Here is a 23761-nt window from a genome sequence, read left to right as displayed (position 1 = left end):
TTCAGGAACACAGAAAAGAATGTACGTCTGATGTTTCTGTAATTTGGAAAGGTGATTTAATAGTACTTTTAATCCTATTCTAGAAAAATAAGTTATACTGTTCGAGAAATATGTATTAAGGTTATATATGCTGTTTATATAATTCATTTTTTTATCTGATAGAATAAAAGAAATATCTAATAAAATTAAAGATGCATATTTGTTATATTCTTTATTTAAAACTGAATCCATGTTTGAAATAATCAAACAGAGATATGTGTTCTCCCACAGCCTACAGTTTCTTGCTTTTGATACGGAAGCATCACATGATATACTCCGAGTTTGGGATGGTCCACCAGAAAACGAGATGCTCCTGAAGGAAATCAGTGGATCTCTTATTCCTGAAGGGATCCATAGCACTCTCAACATAGTAACCATCCAGTTCGACACAGATTTCTATATCAGCAAATCTGGATTTGCAATTCAGTTTTCAAGTGAGTTATTATTTTATTCCTTAAATGCAAAAGAAGAATGCTATTGAAATAGTACTTTAACTTTACTGCTCAAAACTTTAATTTTAAAATTTGGATGATCCTAAATATTCCTATTTCTAGTCTTTCTATTCATCTTCAGGTGAGGTAAAATATACTTGGAAAAAAGCAATATAATTAACTTGGAATTAATCAGTTAATTGTTGAGACCTCTCTACTTGTCAAACCATTTTTTTTTAAAGTACAGGTGGTGTTTAAATAATTCAGCAAATGAATTAATTACTTTACAAAAGCTTGTAATCTCGATTTACCATAAAACTGTATATTTCAAAATGTGAAATTTTTGTGGATAAGGAAGGAAATTAATGCTTGCCATTACAAAAAAAAAATCCTATATTTTTACTAATTTTGTTTTTCTTCTTTTAAAGATCTTAATTATATATTCCCAGATATCTTTGACAAAATATTTTAGATCTCCTTTTAAATTAAAGACTTCCTATAACAATGAAATGTCATTCATTGTAAGTAATTACCAGTTTTCATGGCATGTTTTTTTTTTCTTCTTCTTCTTTTTTTCTTTCTATGGCACTGTTAAGTGGCTAAATATATGTTGTTCTGTAAAAGGGATTTTTGCTTAGTGGCTGGAGAAAATGAATAAAAACCTTAAAATTTTAATTGTTATATTTTTACTTTCATTGCCAACATACATTGCCTCTTTGAGAAAATTATCTAATGGATTTTCTAATTTTATAGTCTTTAAAAACCCTATTAATAGAAACCTATGCAAATTTCTAAGACAAATCATTTACGGAAAGCATGCAAACCAGTATTCCTGAAATGTGCCTGAACCCAAGTCCTGGCTTCTTACTAACTACTGAATCTGGGTACCTGATCTCATCATCTGAGGCTGAGTTTTCTAATTCACATAGGTATAATAATGCTTATCACATAAATACATTATTAGAATGTAACGTGATCATGTGTGCACAGTATTTGGTATTAAGTATATAGTTGGTGCTCAGTGAACTGTTATTATTATATGAGTAAATGTAAACTTGGAATCCTTTGAAAAAATAAAAAAAAAACCATAACTTTTGAAATGACTATCCACAAAATATATTGCGTTTAGGTAAAGAACTGGTTAAGACGGTTAAACAACTTGGCAGACTTGGTTCATGGAACAGAATTGTTTGACATAATTGACTAACATAAGTGAATTGTTCTGTATTGTGCAAACCAAGCTTGTGTGAGAGAGGTGTAAGCCAGTGTCTGTAAATTTATATTTTATCTTTTGAGAAAAATAAAAAAAGAATGAAAAACGAAATTACCATGTAATTGGTGAACATAAATGGCTTCTAATTCTGAAACAACAGTTAAATATTCTTCATATTTATATCCTCTATTATTTACTGCTCATTTTTCTTTTTATGAAGATAGGAACAATTTGTCAGAGATTGCTGTTCAATTTCAGTTCTTTCTAGTTATTGTTTGGCAACTAACACTTCCCCTTTCCTTTACCTTAAATTAGCAATATATAATATTTTATACTTAAGTGGTTATTGTTATTTATAGTCTGATTTATTCATAGTCTGTGATTTATACTTATGTGAAAAACTGCTTAAGGCTAGTGTTCGTGAATGCCAAGTTCATCCGGTTAATAGATACCGACTGTTTTATATATGTTTCCAGGAATTTTTAATGAAGATTTGTCAGTTAAATTAGTAATGCATTTTAATATTTATCGTACTTACAGGGCATTTAAAGAAACAATATGTATCATACCAGAGCTTTAATAAATCTGCCATCATAATATTCTTTTAAGATGCATAGAAATTTGTACTCGTGATCTGAGACTAAAAACCTACCCATTGAAATAAAATTACTTTGTAGGTGAATAGATTATATTTTGAAAAGCATCAATCAATGAAAATTAGTCACTTGTCTGTATATCTTCTGTTACTCATTTTTACATGGCTTTCCAAGTGTCCAGATTCCAAATTCAAAAATATTCTTTTCATGAATGAGATCATTCTTGGTGCGCCAGAAAACATGTCAAGTGCTTTATGTACATATCTCATTTAATCCTCACTAAAGCCATATGATTTATGTTGGGTCATCCCCATTTCCCACAAAAATACAGAGAGATTCAGAAAATGTGTTCATTTGTTTAAGGTCATAGTACTAACAGATTCCTGGAGCTGTGGCTCAAATCCACATGTGGCTGAAGGGAACTTTTTGCTGTGCCTAGTAAATGCTTGGCAGTGATTGCCATTATTATGCTATCATTATTATTTAGATACATGTATTAATATGCTAGAGGAAACAGAAAGCTTTTAGTTAAAAATTATTAGTTACGATGAAGTTCTACAATTTAATCAGCTTGTGTTTCTTTTTTTTTTTTTAAGATTTTATTTATTTATTTGACAGAGATAGAGACAGCCAGCGAGAGAGGGAACACAAGCAGGGGGAGTGGGAGAGGAAGAAGAAGGCTCATAGCAGAAGAGCCTGATGTGGGGCTCGATCCCATAACGCCGGGATCACACCCTGAGCCGAAGGCAGACGCTTAACCGCTGTGCCACCCAGGCGCCCCTAATCAGCTTGTGTTTCTGATTATGCTCCCAAGTACCACATCTTACACAAGCGAAGCAGTGACAAGGCATGGAAGAAAGCTGGAGTGCATGCATGGCAATTTAGAAGGGACCGTTGCCCCCTCTGGCCATAGTCATTTTGCCCTATAGGAAGACGGGCTACTTTTATTTATTTTTATTTTTTCTTAAAGATTGCTTGATTTGAGAGGGGTGAGGGAGGGGAAGATGAGAGAGAATCCCTAACCAAACTCCCTGCTGAGCATGGAGCTCCAGGAGGAGTCAAGGGCTCAATCTCAGGACCCTGAGATCTTGACCTGAGCTGAAATCAAGTCGGCTGCTTAACCAACTGAGCAACCCAGTAGGCCCAAGACAAGCTGCTTTTAAAATGGAACTTGAAATAAGGAGTTTTATGTAAAGTCATCTAAGTTTCAAAGTAAATAATTAATTTTAAAGAAAATGTTAACCGACGACAGGCCAATAAAACACAACTGTAGGTGAAACTTGTCTTCCAGGGCAGAGTTGTCACCTCAGTGGTTCACCTAATGCCTGCCTCCCTGTATAAATTTGAAATCACATCATACATTCATTCATTTGTTCATTTACTGTAGGAGAGTCTATTAAGGACCATTTACTAAACATACTTACCTTCAGTTATTTCTCAAATGCCTTTTCCCTTTCACGCAGGCACCTCTTCTTCATTTCATAAATACACACACATACTCACACCCTTCCTCACACTCACACACACACCCTGTGCTGCTTTCTGTGTAAACCTTTTTCATCTTAAGCGTTTCTCTGCTCCTTTTGCTTAAGTCTTGCTCATTCTCCAGACTCAGCACCAAGGCTTCTCTTTATAAAACATTTTCTGACCTCGCTTTCTAAAACATATTCCAGCCCATGCTCCAAGCACTAGCTGTTTTTTTTTTTTTCCAAAGAGAAGAATAGTTTATAATTCATTGTTCTGAAAATGTTTTAATTAGTGATCTTTGCTCCCCAAATGTATTGTGAGTAACTTTGTCTCCTTAATGTCTGTAAAGAACAAATTTTCTATTTGGACAATCATATAATTTATTATCCAAATCTAAGATGATTGTTGAGAGTGAAAGAAGACACTATTTAAAATTAAGCTGGATAACAAGCATAAGCCAGGACAGTCGTAGCCAAATCAGGATATATCATTTTAGTTAAATCAGACTTGTATTGTATTCCATCCCTTTTCCCCCCACCTCCTCAATGCTCAGTCGTCTTTTGAGCAAATAAATGTTGTTTAGTGTCAAATAATGAGTTTTAAAAAGAGGAACAAGTTAGGCAATACTAGCAGAAGAACCTTCAGCAACCAAATGCAACCAACAAAGTGTATTTCACTGAAATTGGTGCAAGTGAATTTAACTGAAATGTAGGTCACATACCAACTTCATAATCATCATTAAGCCACTATCGGCAGCCACGTGACTTCCATTTCATGGTCTGTTCATTCTTTGTAGAGTATGTCACATTGCCTCTTGGTGTTATAGTCTGCAAGGCACTTTTGCTTAATCAGAGCTACTTAAGTCTGACACCGCCACCTCATGCTGTCCTGTGTGCTATCCTCAATTCTCAGCAGTTAGCCTCTATATCCCCTGCTTAAATGTGTAATCTGCCTCTCTTGTCCCACTTTAGTTCCACAGGGAAGACATCTTTGGGGTATCATGCTGTCATTTGCCCACAGAATAGTTGATTTTGACAGAGCATTTTCTATGCTCTTCACTCTCTGACCTCTCTGTTAAGAATCTGCCCCCGCTGGGTAATACAGAATATGAAGGCCCGTAGCTTATGCTGTTGAAAATTCTCAAGGAAATGGATCCCTTAGCCAGGAGAGGTTGACGTCTCCCAGCCTCAAAAGACTGCATGGTGCCCCTGCCTTTGTTCCCATCCTCATTATCACTGCCTCCATTGCTGTGACAGTCAACTAGCCACTCACTTCATTATCCCTGCAGCCAGAATTTCTCCACATTTCCACCTGACTGATGTTTCTAAAATACAAATCAGACATCACCCCTCCATTTCAATTTTTTTTAATGGCCACACAGTCATAAGTTCAAAACTTTGGAATTACATTTAAAGCCTCCACAATTTCCACCCAAACTACCTGCCAGTGTCATCTTTCACTACTCATTATACACATCCAGTCATCTAACTACACTGTCCTGAGAGGACAATGTCCTTTCACATTTCTGCTTCTTTTCCATATTCCTGAAACACATAGGTCCACATTCAAAATCTCTAAATTCTTAGTCATTTTTCCAAGGTCCAAGACAAATGATACTTCCGGTACTGATGAACTCCTAGGCAGAATTAGTCACTTCCACATCTGTACTGCTCGGCAACCAGGTGCAAATTGTATTAGAATTGCCATATGGTTCAGTTTGCCTAGGACAATCCTAGTTTATGCATGTCTTAGCATCCTGACTGGTTTGGCACTTGGATCTGTATTTTTTTTTTTTATTTTAGCAAAGTATCATTATTTTGGCCAAGATAGGCCAGTATTGTACAGTAATAGACTAGTATTCTGCTAAAATACCCAAGGTGTATTTATTAGACTCTCTTTTGTATTAGATCTCATCTAGCCATGTGTGAGATATTTTTACAGGGCTCAGAGTAATTATAATGCATGATTAAATTTGAAAAACAAATACTGATAATCTGTCTCCATTTTCTAATATCTTCCATATGCCAGGTAATTCATACTTCCCTTTAAAGGAGAATTTATAGGACACTTGTAGATAAATAAAATATTCTCAGACATGATCATCTAATTTATTCTGATCTTGGAAGGTAGTGGGAGAAGCATTTGTTGCTAGTGCCCTGGAAACTATTTTGTATAACAGCAAGTCATGTCATATTTTGCTGTGGTCTGAAAGATACATAAAGCTGTCAAGACATGAATTGGCAGGATTAGCAGGAAAAATGTGTTCTTGCAATATGCATAGAAGTAGAGACTCAGGAAATGTGCTGGAAAGCTGAAGTATACAGTCTGCTTGTTCTTACTATGGGTGTTTTTGTTATTTATTTTGTGGAGTCAATTCACAACTATTTATTTATCATAGAAATGGTTTTTTAAATTTTATTGCAGTAGACATTTACGGCAGCTGTGAGATTTTAAAAAGTACATATTTAATGAAAATGTATGTACTAAGTACTGACTTCTTAAGAAAGCTGATTTCACCATCCAAAAGGCAGGTCAGTTCAGCCAAAGGATGCTGTCAAGAAGAGCCTAAGCAGATATCCAAACAAACTTTTCTTTGAAAAAGTTGAAACTGGGCCCCCAAAAGATAGCAAGAAAGAATCTAGGTATTTTTTATATTTTATATATTTTTAGAATATTTTTATTAGTCCTTGTAAATCAAAGTATTTTAAAAGAAACAGAGAGTCCCACATAATCCCATTTCAATAAAACATGTTTAGGTAAGTGGTAAAAATGTTTTACAGAGGAAATCATATGTTGATTATTTTTCTATGCAACCAAAAAGTAGTAGAATACTGAATTATGTGAGACTTTATTGCCTCATGTATCACATTAACATTATATAGGTGGTGGAGGGGCAAATTTTATATTCTAAAATATAAAATATAATTAACTGGTCATTTGAAGCCGTGATCATGTATTAACTCCAGCTTCATCATTTTGAAGTAACTGATGTATTAATTAAGTCGTGGTTATTTTAAAATACCTGTCTTCTGTAGCCATGTTCTTATTAGTGCAATTGTTTCCTAAATGAAAGTTCTCCCTGGCACCATGACATCATTTGTAGTAATGGGCCAGTTTTTTCTACTAATGTATTAACCTTATATGACAGGTGGGATATTTTGGCTGAGAATGTAGTGTGTATGATATTAAAACATGAGATATTGGGAATTTAGAGCAAAGTGTGTTATTTCAAGATACTGATGTGTGGTATTCTTGTTTTATGAAGAAATTCTCCACACATTTTCAGACAATAAATCATTAGAATTGCTATTTAAATTAACTACATGGGATGTCTGGCTGGCTCAGTTGGTTAAGCGTCTGCCTTCGGCTCATGTCATGATCCCAGGGTCCAGGGATCAAGTCCTGTGTCAGGCTCCTTGCTCATCAGGGAGCTTGCTTCTCCCTCTGCCTGCTGCTCACCCTGCTTGTGCTCTTTCTCTCTCCCTCTGACAAATAAATAAATTAAATATTGAAAAACATTAATTAACTACATAGTTTTTAGATTTTTAGTACTTACATATTAAGGATTAGGTACACATTGCTCATAATGTCTGTATGTTTATCATCAAAAAGCCCAATAACATCTCACTTAAAAATAAAATTGATTATGAAAATGCAACTTGCACATAATGTATATTAACATACATGGGGACCATAGCAGTGTCAAATGACCATGTGATAGCCAGAAGACAGATCTGCTTAAAAAAAATGACATTTCATTTAGAGCAAATGAAAATTCTACTAAAATAATTTCATTGCCTTGTATTCTAAATTTTCTTCCTCATGCATATGAAGATTAATATGCCAGCTTCTATTGAAGAATAACTTCACAAATAGCTCAGTAAGTTCAATTTTATATCAGTCACATCATTGTTTTAGAGAATCAGTAACATCAGTTGCCTCAAATATTTTAATTCCAGTAAAATTTTGTTTACATCCACTTCATGAAATCAAAGCATCATCTTTGAAAGTTCATTTTGTCAAAGAAAAAACATCTAGTATTATAAATTGTTAAAATTTTAAACATTTTAATAATTTTAAATTTACTTAGACTTGTCTTATGATCCAGCATATGGTTTTCTAAAGTACTGTGCGCATTTGAAAAGAATGTGCACTTGACATTATTGGATGGAGTGTTTTGTAAATACCAATTAGGTATAGTTGGTTGATAGTGTTGTGTTTGAAGTGTTCTATATCATTACTGGTTTTCTCTCTACTTTTTTTTAAATCAACTAATGAAAGGGAAGTGTTGAAATGCCCAGTTGTAATTGTTAATGTGTCTACTTATTCTTTCTGTCCTGTCATCTTTTTGCTTTGTGTATTATGAAGATATGTTATTAGATGCATAACATTTTAGGTGCTATGTCTTCTTAACAAGTTGACTTTTTCATTACTAAGAAAGATGTCTCTTTTTCACTGATAACTTACCATGTCTTGAAATTTTCTCTGTCTTATATTAAATATCTTATGATTACTCCAGCATTGCTGTACTATTTAGCATCCTTTTAACTTGGTGTGTCTGTATATTTAAAGTAGGTTTTTAGTGAATAACACATGATTGAGTCTCAGTTCTTTACACCGTCTGAAAATATCCCCTTTTTATATATAGTCTTTTAAATTATTAGATTACTTACATTTAATGTAAATTTTTCATATGGTTGACTTTGTCTACCATATTACTATCATTTTTATTGGATCTACCTGTTCACTGTTCCTTTTTGCCATGGTCATATTTTTCTCCTCTATTGACTTTTTTTTAACCCTTTGAGCCCTTTCACCCATTTCTCCACCTCCCCCATTCTCTGCCTCTGCCAACCACCTATTGGTTCTCTGTTTTTTTTCTGTTTGTTTTAATTTTTTGTTAGATTCCACATATAAGAAAAATCATATGTTATCTGTCTTTCTCTGACTTATTTCACACAGTATAATGCTCTCACGTCCATCCATGTTGTCCCAAATGGCAAAGTTTCATTCTTTTTTTATAGCTGAATAATAGTCCATTGTGTACACACACACACACACACACACACACCAAATTCTGTATCCATTCATTTAACAATAGACCCTTAGGTTGTTTCCATATCTTGACTATTGTAAATACTGCTGCAATAAACATGGGGGTACATATATATTTTTTAGTTAGAGTTTTCATTTTCTTCAGATAAATACCCAGAAGTGGAAATGCTGGATCATATAGAAATTCTATTTTTAATTTTTTGAGGAATCTCCATACTGTTTTTCATAGTGGCTACACAAATTTACATTTCCACCAACAGTGCACAAAGCTTACCTTTTCACTATATACTTGAGAGCACTTATAGTTTCTGATCTTTTTGATAATAACCATTCTAAAAGATGTGAAATGATACTTCATTGTGATTACAATTTGCATTTCCCTGATGATTAATGATGCTGAGCATCTTTCCTGTACATGTTAACTATCTGTACATCTTCTTTGGAAAAATGTCCATTCCGATCTTCTGCCCATTTTTTAATTGTTTTTTGTTTATTTTGTTTTTTAGTTGTTGTTTTTTGCTGAGTTATATGAATTCTTCATATATTTTGGATATTAGCCCTTTATCAGATATATGATTTGCAAATATTTTCTCCCATTTAGTACATTGCCTTTTCATTTTGTTGATGGTTTTCTTTGCTGTGCAGAAGCTTTCTAATTTGATACAGTCCCACTTGTTTATTTTTGCTTTTGTTTCTTTTACGTTTGGCGTCAGATTTTTAAAAATATCACCAAGACCTACATCAAGTTGCTTAGTGCCTATGTTTTCTTCTAGGAGTTTTATGGCTTCAGGTCTTACATTCAAATATTTAATCCACTTTGTGTTAATTTTTGTGTATAATATAAGATAGTTTCATTCTTTTGCTTTTGGCTGTCTGATTTTTCTAACACCATTTAGTAAAGAGTCTGTCTTTTCCCCATGGTATATTCTTGGCTACTTTGTTGTAAAATAATTGACCATATATGTTTGGGCTTATTTCTGAGTTCTCTGTTCTGTTGCATTGATCTATGTGTCTGTTTTTATGACGATAACACACCATTTTAATTATGATAGCTTTGTAATAGAGTTTGAAGTCAGGAAGTGTGATGGCTCTAGCTTTGTTCTTCTTTCTCCATATTGTGTTTCTATGCAGGGCCTTTTGTGGTTCCTTGCAAATTTTAGGGTTATTTGTTCTATTTCTGGGAAAATGCAATTGGAATTTTGAGAGAGATTGCACTGAATTTGTAGATTACTTTAGGTAGTATGAACATTTCAACAATATTAATTCTTCCAATCCATGAGCACAGACTATCTTTCCCTTATTTGTGTCTTTTTCAATCTCTTTCCTTCATGTGTTGTAGTTCTCAAAATACAGGTCTTTTGCCACTTTGGTTAAATTTATTCTGAGGTATTTCATTCCTTTCGATGCAACTTTAAGTAGGATTTCTCTTCTTAATTTCACTTTCTTAATGTATTAGTTATACATTTTTTGATACCTGCTCTAATATTTGTAACATGCATTTTTAACTTAGCAGAACGTATCATCAAATTCTATTATACCACTTCTTGTATTAGAACCTCACAATAGTGTATTTCCATTTCCCCTTTGGTCCTTTGGGCTGTTGTTTTCATTTATCTCACTTCTATATGTGTTGACACCACAGTATTTTTTCTTTTTAACTTTAAGCAGACAATTATCTTTTAAATATGTTTTAAATAAGACAAAGTTCACATTTTAAAATTTTAATATTAAATATAGTTATTTGTTTTGTGATAAAAATTCAAATACAAATTTTGATGTAAATAGCCTCATGATAAAAACAAAGCTCTCATAAAATAAAGGAATAGAAATAGAATAGGTTGTGGTGTACATATAATTCATAACTGTGACCAAGCGAATGCTACTTATCACAATAAAAATGTTAAAATTTACAGATATATTTATATGCAGTGAAATAATTGAATTACATCTGTGTGTGTGTGTGTGACAGAGGAATGCTGACTCAAAAATGAATAAGTAAACTTGAGTATGTCAGTACCATTTTCTCTTTTTGCTGCTCATTATCATTCAGACTTTGAAAGGTTTGCATCCCTGAAGCACTCTTTTGCAAACTTGACCAAAATGCTCTATATGGTGTTGAAATTTTTTGAAAATGAAATCTTTAAATGTGGTTTTCATTAAATCAGTTGAAAATCTTTAGTCAAAATACTCTTGTTATTGGAGTGGTAAAGATCTTCAGCTTTGAAGTTTTTGGTGAATTACAATTATCAACAGCAAAGTTTAGCATCAGGAAGACATTTAAATACCGTTTCTATAAAATTGTGAAAGCTCAAACACTATCTTGTTTGAAATTTGAAACTATCTTATTTTTAACTGTATCACATTTGTATTTTTTACTGCAATGGAATAAAATGGAAAAAAACAATTATACAGTTTGTAAGTCAATATTTAAAAAATCATAATTTAAGGAGCACTTGGGTTGCTCAGTTGGTTAAGCATCCAGTTCTTGATCTCAGCTCAGGTCTTGATTTCAGGGTTGTGAGTTTAAGCCCGGCATTGGGCTCCATGCTGGGTGTGGAGTCTACTTAAAAAAAAATCATAATTTAAGAAAACTTGTTTGACAAGTTTTCATTGTAAAAATCTTTGTCAAAGAAAGGTATCTGAAAAGAGATAAAATTCAGTATCTGTGAAAATGTTTGAGCTTAAATATATGTACATTGCTGTATGAAAAAAAAAATCAAATTGAAACTTTCCTCCATTTTAAAAATTAGCCCCAAGCTTACCAGATATCTCCACACCTATAAAGAGAAAATTTTCTTGAGTAAAAATAGTATGGCCTTTGGAGACATCAGTTGAACATGCCAATAATTTTAAATGTATTAAAAATATATTTAACAATATTAATAAAAATAAGAATATATTAAAGAGTAAAAGGCACCAAATAATGGGTAAGAAACCAATTAAAATATGCATATGTACCACAAAATGATTATTTTGATTATATTATTTTTAATGTTTAGATAATCTATATAAAGAATGTGTTTCTTTGTGTACAGATATGTGGGATTTTTTAGATATTATTTTAAAAACAGTTTTTGTATAGATAAGTACTTTGAAATGTTCATCAATATAATACCAATTTTGCTAGTCGATCCATATTTTTAATTATAAAAATTAATTTTAACTTCTTGTTTCATTTCCAGAGAATGAAAAGTTTGAATGATAAAAAGTCACCTGATTTTAATACCCATTTTATTATATTAAAGCTATGTACACATCTGCTGTCCCTCTTAGATTATGTTCCTTTGAAGAGCAAGGATGTTATCATATTAACATTTGTATTCCTAGAAATTGGCACTGCACCTGGTACTTAGTACTCAGCAAATGTTAAATGAATCTGCTTGAATAGGAAATCTTTAACAATGTAAAACAGAAGTGCACTGATACTATATACTGGCAGTTAAAAATAATGTAAAACCATTTTATATTTTTCTTTTTTGCTTATTATTTCTAGTGATATCTTACTATTAGAATTCAATTTCAAATTAGACTTTTGTATAATCTTTTATAATTTTTATATATAAAATCAGTTTCCTGTATAGGTAACTTTGGGTCATCACCCTAACATGCCTTACGATTTCACAGAAATTATATCAGTAATTTTATTTCCACTTTTGTCCTCATATTGGAGCATAAGCCACAATGAAGGTAGGGAGGTGTTGTCTTGTTAAAATATATCTCCAATATTAAGCATAATACCTGGATCCTTGTGGGTGTACAGTAATTATCTGGTGAAATAATTGAATATGTATTTTTAAAAATAAAATTCTTTATTCTTAAAAGTATATTACAACACTGGGTTTGAGGTTCCTTTTGCATCCTATACATTAGCAGCTTTGTTTCCCTCCTGGGTTGATGGGAATGTCTCTGTCATGCTGCCATCTACTTTAACCTGACTTGCCATATCATTAGGTGTATCCTTAGAAACATAATGAAATTCTAAAGATAGCCACATTACTGAGTAGCTGGCAGAGTGTAGGCCTAATAATGATGTTGAACATTCTTTATAAAATTGATGGATCTTGTACAAAGCAAGAGCTCAATCAAGGGCAAAATACTCCAGGGTGAAATCCACCTCTAGGTTACCATCTGCATTTCAAATATTTTCTGATTGATTTGACTCTGGATGGAATTTCCTTCCAGATGAAATATTCCCATTACCCAACTTGATTTCCTTATAGATAGTGAAGTGAAAAATATAGGGCCATTTCTCGGTTAATACAAAAGTATAAAGCAATTAAACCGGAAGAGGAGAGTGAATGTAAGGCTTTGTGAACACCAAATTTGGACTATGACCTTGCCGAAGTCTCCTGATATTGCAAAAACATAGAAAACCCCTGGTCTTTAATGATTCATTTCAGAATTGATATTTTCATAGGATTATGTAACGTAACTGTTAGAATAGAACTTTAAGATTATATCTGATGCTAAATCAGGTAATAAAATATTACTATGCCAGTTTTACAGATGAGGCAGCTAAACTTCAGGGAACAAGTGCAATAGGATCAATGTCCTTTCTTACCATTGTTTCTGATAACATTACTTATTCAACTGTATGAAAACCTAGGTTTTTCTTTTTTGAAAGGTCTTGAGATAAACATATTTATACCAAAGAGTCCATTTTCTTTTCTTTTTTTTTAAGATTTTATTTATTTATTCGACAGAGATAGAGACAGCCAGTGAGAGAGGGAACACAAGCAGGGGGAGTGGGAGAGGAAGAAGCAGGCTCATAGCAGAGGAGCCTGATGTGGGGCTCGATCCCACAACGCCAAGATCACACCCTGAGCCGAAGGCAGACGCTTAACCGCTGTGTCACCCAGGCCCCCCAAAGAGTCCATTTTCTGAACAGAAAGGGCACACTGGAACTTATGAGTGATTTTAGTGTATTTATTCCCTGTTGTAGAAAACAATGAAGAAAACTAGAACATTAATTTGCCCAAGGTCACTAAGATAGTCATTCAGACATTATCTCTGAATCATAGTTCAAGCTATCATCCATATTGTACTTGAAATCTATAAATGCACTGGTTAGGATTGTAAAATATGTATTAAGTAAACTGCATATTTCTAATTAAATTACACTCATTTAGATTAAAGCACACATAAGATGAGAAGTCAGATTTATGTTTATAGCACTGATGAGTTGTAACAAGGTTGAGAACTCAGTCATATGCTGTACTACTTAGTGGTATCAAATGCTACCATATAAGGTAAAATCACTATCTTAAAAAGAGTAAATATTATAAGTCTATATTTTTGCTGATGTTCAATTTATTTCTTATGTCAGTGATTTTTAACTTTCATGGTGAATTTATTTCCAAAAAAAGTATTCATATCTGGATGCTTTAATAAATTAGAAGTTTGTGAAATTTTTAGTTTCCAAATGGAACTTTTATTTATTTGATTTTATTGACATCAATGGCATAGGAAAATTATATACACCAGTGAAATTTTAGTAGATTTTTTACAGTTTTCTTTCCAAAAAATTTGAAAATTTAAAGATTTTATAATTTTCTGAATGCTTTGGACATGGTAAGTTGAAAGGTTTATTAGATAGCCAAGTAAAGAAGCTAAATAGGCAGTTGGATAGCATGGTCTGGAGCTCAGGAGAGACATCAAGGCTGAATATATAAATTTGTGAGGGATTAAGCTAAAAAGAATATTTAAAACCATGGGGTCAGATGAAGTTATCCCGGAGGAAATTGTATGAAAAAGGCAGCATAACATTAAGCACTAATCCCTGGAGTTTTCTAGCCCTCAGTCATCAGGTTAAAAAGATAGAAACAGCAGATGATACTGTGAAAGGACAGCAAATAAGCCAAAAGAAAACTAGCAGAGTCTGAGGACTGGGAGGCCAATAAAACAAGTGCTTGAAGAAGGAAGGGGTGAATGATCAGTTGTGGTACATGTTGCTGAGAAGTTTCTGGAAAAAAAAAAGGTACAGAAGTTACCACTGAATGTGGCAGCTAGATTTCACAAGAGCAGTTTAGTGAATATACCAGATACGAGACTGATGATGAAACTGAAATAGTTGTACAGATACCTCCCTCAGAAGAAAAGCTTAGTAGGATTCCTATTAAGAAAGGAGAGAAATGGGGAAAATAATTGGAAGAGGAGGGAGATGTAATGAAAGTTTTGCTTGTTTATTTAAGATGGAAGATACGAGTTATGTCTGTATGCTATTGGGAATGGACCATTGAGGAAGGAGGAACTGGTAATTTAGAAGAGATAAGAAATGTTTAGGAATAAAGTCTTCGAGAGATAAAGAGAGTTTAATACCAGCAGCGCAAGAACTAGGGTTGACCTTATGCAGACCAAAATCACCTTCTCCATTCCAATGGCTGAGGAAGCAGAGAATATAGGTGCAGACACCAGGGGGCTGATAGATTTGGTGGTGCTAAAATGAAGGTATACCTGTCTTATTGCTTCTACTCTCTCAGTGAACTATAAGGAAAGAAATCAAGCAAAAGAGGATGAGAAGGGAGAGAATAATAAAAAAAAATCAATTGGAGTAGATTGTCCTTAGTATTGTAATTAAAGAATACCATCTGGCAGATATATATATAGCTAGATTGCATTTCTATTGTTCTTAATAATACCTATGAAAAGAACTTAGAGTCTTTTTTGCTTCCCTTTATGGTGAAATATTAGCAGGTAGCAATAAAGAATTTTAAGCTACTCAATATTTCTGCCTTTCCATTTAAAACTAGATCTAATTCTTTTATCAATAAACAACTGTAAAAGTCCTCTTAGTAGGACATGACTTTGTTTTGTTTTATCTGGTAATGGCATAGGATTTTACTGGGACAATATACTATAATGGTTAAAGTTGTTTCTTGAGTTCAAATCCCCACTCTGTTAAGAACAAGTGCTTAACATCACTGAGGCTCAGTTTACCCGCTTAAAAAATGGGCATGATAATAATAATTCATAAGAATTTGGTGTTTTAGCTTAAGAGTATAAACTTAGCCTTTATCCTGGTGTTTTAGGGACAATATACCTCTCAATAGAGACAGCAATCATCATTTTTTATTGTAATATCTTCTAAATTAAATTTTTTTCATGTTTAACTGTATCTCTTTCTTAGAAACACAGACTTTATTTAGTTTGACACAATATATACCTGTGGCTAAGACAGGTATGTTGATAGCTGTGCAGTTGTTTTTAGTAAAACACTGATTAATTAGATTTAAAGTCAAATGTTGTATTGTCTTTTGGACTGCTCCATTGGAATGATAGATAGTTGCTCTTTTGATTTTAAAATGACACTTAAAGTTTAATAACCTATTTTAGAAATTTCATTTTAAGTAATCATATCATTCAAGGTTTATAATGTAGTCTACGTTTTAAGGATTTTTTATTTCAAAATCTCTATCGTTTTTATTTAAGAAATGTCCCTTGAGTATGTTCTCATGTCTGCATTTCCACTTTAACTGCCCTAAATAACTGTGTAATGTTGGGCAAGTTTCTTAAGCCTTGTAAGGCTAAATTTTCTCATTGGAAAAATATGGATAGTAGTAGTACCTAGACTTTTTCTCAATCAAATGAGAAATAGCTCATAACATAGGATTTGAAAAGATAGTGTCCCATAATATTACATATTAATAATATTAACTATTCACATACTCTAGTTATATACTTTTTCCCTGTGACTATTATCATTTCTATGAAATAGTCAGCTAGTATAGGGAGCGCAATCTACAGTAGCCACTTGATGAATCAAATTCTAGAGTAACCGAAATATAAATGGCCAGTCCTTTTGAGGGGAGGGAAACAAGGAAGGGCAGTTATCTTTCATTATCAATTTAATAAAGTTTTGTAAGTTAAATCCAAACTATATTTGGATGTTATATCATGTATATAAATAGCCTATTATGTGCCATTTCCAGAATGTTCATTTCATGACATCATTACGGGTGAGAGACCAGGTTGTTGTGACTTTATCTTTGTTGGAATTTCTGTTTACATATTTATGTTAGAAAAAAATCAGGAATGAATGACAAACTTCAACCTAATAGAACAGATACAGCTGTTCATTTCATCAGTTAAATTTGAAGCAATTTAAATTTAAAAAATGAAGAAAATAAATAGAAATCACTCATGTTAATACATTGGTGGTAAGTATATTACTTTTTGACATATATATATTTAATTTGTTTAAAAGAGTTGCTAAATTAAAGCACTTAAATACAAAACAGTCTTTATTCTATAGAAACACCCTATATATTATTCCAGAATAGGAAAATAAAGAGAAATAATCAAACATCTACTTAAAATTTATATAACAAAAAGAAAAAGAAAATAATTATAAATTCTGAGAATTTTATGTCCCACAAAAGTGAAAAATTAATATCAAATAAAAATTATCAATCTGTTTTTATATAGTGACTAATACCTTATTAAGTTCTAGCATTATGTAAGTGCTATTTTAGTTATCCTAATTATGTGAGATTATTTCACTCTTAATTCCCAAAGAGATACAGTATGTCTCCTTAAGTGGTTATTTATTTTCTCCAATGCCTATAGCTTCTATTCAATACAGAAAACAGGAATGATTGATACTAAAATTGTTATAATTTTTCCCACAAACACAGAGTATAGCCAGTATGGAGATCGAACTTTGAATAAATAAAGAGAATGAGACAACAGCATTCACACCAAATAACTGTTCCTGTGTGTATTTAACTAATTGCTTTTAGAACTCAAGTAATTCCAACAGGAAAAAAAAAAATATCTTCAGTCTTTCATTAAACCCCATCATTCTCTATTGTGCTTTAAAATTTTACCCTGATTTGTTTATTAATTGAGAGAAAAAGGAACAATATGTGTTCACCACTTCTCTTTCTTCAAGTTGACCAGACCCAAAGACAAATGCATATTTTCACATAATATATATTAGTTGCAATATAGAAGTCATTTTATTATAACCACTTGGTTTCATTTAAGCACAGTAAATCTGACAATAGAGCAAAAACATCTTTTTCTTCCCCCTAAGGCATGATTGTATTTACTGCTTTTATTTCAATATACTTTTCTAACATTGTTATACATTTTTATTTTTGAGAATGTTCATTTGAGGCTTCAAGCTTCTTGCAGAAACAGACTCCAGTGCTTGGGAAGCCTCAACAACAAAAAATAATGAAGTTATCTTATAAATTTATGTCATTGCTATTTTTCACTTTGAAAGTAGAGCACATTTCATATTTATGTCACTCCTTTCCAATAAATGCATCTTAAATGTAAATCTCGTATGTAGAACATCACTCCCCACTAATTTATTGTAAAACTGATACCTATATCAGTTTAGTTTGGGTGAAAACTATCCCAGAGCAATTCAAGAAAACCTTAATGACTCAGTTTATTACAAAAATACTTCACAGAACATCTCTATCAATATTGGAAGATCAAAATTGTCCAGAGTCTGTGATGCATTATGGATGCTCTGCTAAGGGACACATGAGTATTATAGAACAAATTCCCTTGGATATTGGAACCAAGTCCCTACCCCATTCCCTCAATATTCTTTAGTATGAGTTTGTTATTAAAAACTAAAAACAACTGTTTCAAAAAGAACTCCTGTGAAGGTAGATTTAATATTTTTTAGGGTGGTTCAAATTTGTGCCAGCTCTAGCTTTTATGTTTATTGGTATAATCCCTACCTTTTCCATAATTTCTTAATGGGGTTTATTATTTTATTTTATTGAGGAGAAAAATTGCATCTCTATAACAGTTGCAGGTGGAAGAGGACAGTCTAGTATAACATTTAAGTATTTGGGTTCTAAAGTCAGACAGATTTGGGTTCAGATCATGGTTCTGTGCTCTCTAGTTTTTGTAGTATTGGACAGGTTACTTAGTCTCTCTAAATTTTAGTTTTCTCACCTTTAAAATAAGAATAATAATGACATTTGTCTCATAGGGTTGTTAGGAATATTCAAGGAATTATATATGTAAAGCCCCTACCCCTAGTCACTGCTCAGAAACATTACCTTATCAGGAAAATGAAGCAAAACTATAAGACTTTTGATTATACATATAATGATACAGAGGTTTTGTTTCATTTAAGTGATTAATAAAATTATATTTGCAGTCCACGTTTTGTAACCCTTTTAAAATTATAACCCTTTAAAAATTAACATTTTTAGTCTGCTGAAAAAATAAACAAAATATATGTATATTATATATGCATATATGAATGATCATTTTTTCTTGTTACTGCATTTTATTTTATTTTATTTTTAAATATTTTATTTATTTGAGAGAGAGAGAGCATACACGTGCACACACGTGACGGGGAGAAGTGGGAGGAAGGGGGAAGCATCTCAAGCAGATTCGGTGCTGAGTTCAGAGTCTGATAGAGGGCTCGATCTCAGGACCCATTACCTGGGCCAAAACCAAGAGTTGTACACTCAACCGACTGAGCCACCTATGTGCCCCTTTTCTTTTTTCTTTCTTTCCTTTTGTTCTTTCTTCTTCTTCTTCCTCTTCCTCTTCTTCTTTTTTTTCTCTTTAAGTAGGCTCCACGTTAGGCATAGAGCCCATCACGGGGCTTGAACTCATGAGCCTTGAGAACAGGACCTGAAGTGAGATCAAGAGTTGAACACTTAACAGAGTTATTGCTTTTTTTATTCAGTGTCAGGCTTAACATCCCACCAATATCCTTTTTTCCCAGTTTTTTAATTGATATGTTCCTTTTGATTCCCATACGATATTGAGAATCAGAACATTACAATACTGTGTGTAGATTCTCTGATTTCTTTGTTGTGTATGTATATTAGATTAGCTATAAGTTTACTAGATAGATTAACTGATATATTGATGAATCTGTCTATCATCTATCTATCTATCTATCATCTATCTATCATCTGTCTATCTATCTATCATCTATCTATCTATCATCTATCTATCATCTATCTATCATCTATCTCTNATATCTATCATCTATCTATCATCTATCTATCATCTATCTCTACCTATCTAAGTATCTATGTAACTGCCTACACACTCAGGATGTTTATAGTTGAATCTCTTTATTGGTACCACCACTATGCAAAATAATTTGAAGTCTGTTCAGTTCTGTTTGTGTCTGCTCATTTCTTCTTTATATTCCTAGAACCTAGCACAATGCTTGGAATATATTAAGTTAGGAAGTGAATGAATGAGTGAGTATCAGTTATGTGTCTGTAATCCAGCAATTTGTGTCATTTATTTAATATGCAATTTAAAAAATAATTTATACAAGTGTGGAATCCTACATTTATGATTGTAGTTTAATAATAGTTTAAAAGGAAATTTTAATAGCTTCTATGTCTTGATACTTAATTGCCATATGCTTTAGGGTAAATTTTCTTAATGGTAATTCAAAAAAATACTTTGTTCCATTAACCTGAATAATTGGAGTTAACTATTATTAAATGTGTCATAGACTGTATATAGAAGAATAGTTACTTTCCTATGGTCTCATACTACTCTCCTCTAATGATTTTTTTAACTTTTTATTTTTAGACACTTTATATGCAGTTGTAAGAAATAATAAAGAGATCCTGTATACTCTTCACCTAATTTCCTGCAATGACAACTTCTTGCATAATTGTACCACAATATCCCAAACAGAAAATTGACTTTGATACAACCTGTCAATCTTATTTAAATTTTATGAGTTTTATATATCTCTGTGTATAGATGTTTATTTAGCTGTATGTAGATTTGTATGACCACCACCACAGTAAAGACACAGTACAGTTCATTACAAGGATCCCTCATATTATCTTTTATAGCCATGGTCACTGCCTTCCATCCCCTCCCCCTACAACCTCTGGTACCCACCAATCTGTTTTCCAACTTTCTGATTTTGTCTCTTCACAAGTGTTACATAAGTAAAGTCATACAGTATGTAACCATTTGATATTGTATTTTTTCACTCTGCATAATTCCTTTCAGATCCACTTAAGTTGTCATGTGTATTGTCATTCCTTTTTATTACTGAGTAATATTCCATGGTATGAATATACAGTTAGTTTATTCACTTGTTGAAGGACATTTGGGTTGTTCCTACATCTTAGCGTCTATGAATAAATATGTGTTCAGGTTTTTATTTGATCCTAAGTCTTCATCATTCTGGGATAAATGTATAAGAGTGTAATTACTGAGCTGTATGGTAAGCATATTAGTCTTGCAAGAAACTACCATACTTCTTTCTGGAGTGCTATAGCATTTTATATTCCCAACAGCAATGCATGAGTAATTTCACTTTCTCCAGAACCTTACCAGCATTCAGTGATCTTGTTTTTATTTTAGCTGATCTGATAGGTATATAGTAATATTTCATTGCAGTTTTAAGTTGCATTTTCCTATTGGTTAATGATGTTGAACAAATCTTTTTGTGTACCATCCAGTATCTTCTTTACTGGAATGGTTTTTGTCCATTTTTTAATTGGATGTTTTTTCTTCTTCCTCTCCCTTGACCACACTTGAGTTTTAAGATTTCTTTCTGTATTCCATACAAGTCCTTTATGGAATAGATCCCTTGCACAGAAAGCTCTCCATGGCTTTCTTTTCATCCTCTGCACAGTCTTTCACAGAGCATCTAATAATTTTCAGGAAATCATTTAACTACTAAAATGTCATGCCCCTTCTTGAAACAAGTTAGCACACAAATTAACAAAAAACAATTAAAATTATCTTTTTGTGTAGGGATTGAAAAATTGGCTCAATATTTTTTAAGTTAAATTTCTAAAACATATAGACATGAGGAGTGTTCTAAACTGTAAAGTCTGGAACTTTGAAATTGATTTTGGTAGCATCAAAACTAGAGGCTTGTTTCTGTCTTTTGATAGGTTCTGTTGCCACTGCGTGTCGTGACCCAGGAGTTCCCATGAATGGGACTCGAAATGGGGATGGACGAGAACCTGGGGACACTGTTGTTTTTCAATGTGACCCAGGATATGAGCTTCAAGGAGAGGAAAGAATAACCTGCATTCAGGTAGAAAATCGATACTTCTGGCAGCCCAGCCCACCAGTCTGTATAGGTATGAATTAAAGAACAATTAACATTTTATATAAGTATAAAACAAAGATAAAATGGGTATTGATGTCATTAAGAACAATATTCTAGAATAGGTTCTATATGGGATCTAAGATTTCAAATATCTATGAACCTCCCAAAAAATGCACAAAATGTTAAATGATCGTAATTTTTTTCCTTAGGAAAGAGTCCATAATTTCATTAGATTCTCAATGGTTTGAAGATCCTGACCCCCCTCCCAAACAAAGTTAGAATTAAAGCTCTTGAAAAGTCTCAATTTTCCATCATCTGCTTTACAAATGTAGTTATCCACTGCTTTTAAAATTTAAAGAGTAGATTCACATTCTGCATTTAAAATGGGCCATATTCATCTTGTGTCTCTAATAGCTATTTCCTGTAAGAAAGAAAATTTTATCAAAACTTACGTTTGAGTTTAGTTTCAAAGCTTTCACTTTATATTCAACTCATGAATAGTAAAATATGTTTTTATTTTGATAATCTAAGGATTTGCACCTGCTTGGTTCATACTTCCAAGTGTCGGCCTTTTGCCTCCATGCTCTGTTCTTGATCTCCACGTTAGACTCTAGAATTAAGATACAGAGTATATCTCTACCTGTCTGAGAAAAGTTAGAGGGATGTACCTTTACCATAAAACCTGCTATATAATCTTTTAAAAATTTCATTAGTAAGTTTTTAAAGTTAAAATTGTCTGATCTCAAACATTTTACCTCAAACATTTTAGAACTGGTGTCATCTTGAATTTACAATAGATTTTGACCAAAGTATGTTCTCTCTACTGAAAATTTTATTTCTTCACATATTTGTTTTTACTATACTATAAGCAACTTGAGAGAAGATTCCATATTCATTTATTCATTGTTCATGGTTGTACTTTTTATAGCATTCAGCATATGCAAATCTATCACATTTAGGAAACAAAACCTTATTTTTATTCACATATACCCAAATCATAAATGCATTTTCAGTAATCATTTCATAGTGATTTTTTGCATCACATGGTAATAGGAAGAGTCTTTAGTACCTCAGTCAGAAGGGAACAAACTCAAACACTCAATTTGGATTATTTTTACCTCATCTTGTAACTTCATATGCAAGAGTTGCAAGCTCAAATTCATTAGTCATTCAGCGTGTCCTAGGCATTGTTCTAAACATAGAGGATTTAGCAGTGAAACACAACAGAGAAGTTCCCTGTTCTTGTGAACCTACTTTCTAGTGAAATGAAAGCTAAAAAAGTCTATATTTTCACATCACATTTTCCATATTTTACATGTTGGCATTTTAAAAACACTCAATGCATAGAGCAAGACACATCTAAAGGCTCAAATAAGCCATGGAGTAATGATGGTTCTAGATTTGAATAGAAGATGAGACAGATAACAAGAAAAAAAGCTTATTAAAGAAACTTTAAAAAAAAGGCCCAAAAAAAGGACATAGCTTGAGCCAGTTCAAATTTAGCCATATTCCCCTTTACTCTTCATTATTTCCCTTTAACACTTATGCTGCTCTTCATGTACCATGACAAGAGTCTAGATCATCAAGCATTGATTAATTTATATTTACCTTAACTACACTTATAAAAACAAGGAACGAAATACAGTTAAGAAACATTTTCAAAGAAAAGAATGAACTTTTCATTTGTTTGTTTACTAAAAAAAACAATTAAATTAAAATACCACATTCCAAACAATTGGAATTTGACTATCTCATAAAGAGAATCTTTGTATAAAGAAGAAATGATAGAATACTACAGACTTACTGTAGAAGTTATGATTTATTCTAAGTCCTCAACCTAGTTAAAGGGTGTTGCTTATTAGAATTACTGGAAGGCCATATAATATCAAGTGTTATTATGTTTAGAATCCTAAAATATCGGGGGGAA

The 23761-nt window shown here is 32.5% G+C and overlaps 1 protein-coding gene across 1 annotated transcript in view; it reads left to right on the top strand.

Moving 5' to 3' along the window:
• Positions 1-23761, top strand: part of CSMD3 (CUB and Sushi multiple domains 3) — a 1149842-nt gene that overhangs the window by 857170 nt on the left and 268911 nt on the right. The window contains 2 exon segments of the mRNA XM_034668518.1: positions 271-473; positions 21674-21865. Of these exon segments, the coding sequence (XP_034524409.1) occupies positions 271-473; positions 21674-21865 (395 nt within the window).

Source organism: Ailuropoda melanoleuca, chromosome 9, assembly GCF_002007445.2.
Source record: "Ailuropoda melanoleuca isolate Jingjing chromosome 9, ASM200744v2, whole genome shotgun sequence".
Taxonomy (NCBI): Eukaryota; Metazoa; Chordata; class Mammalia; order Carnivora; family Ursidae; genus Ailuropoda; species Ailuropoda melanoleuca.
Note: the sequence above shows the minus strand (reverse complement) of the source record. Positions and strands in the feature narration are given on the sequence as shown.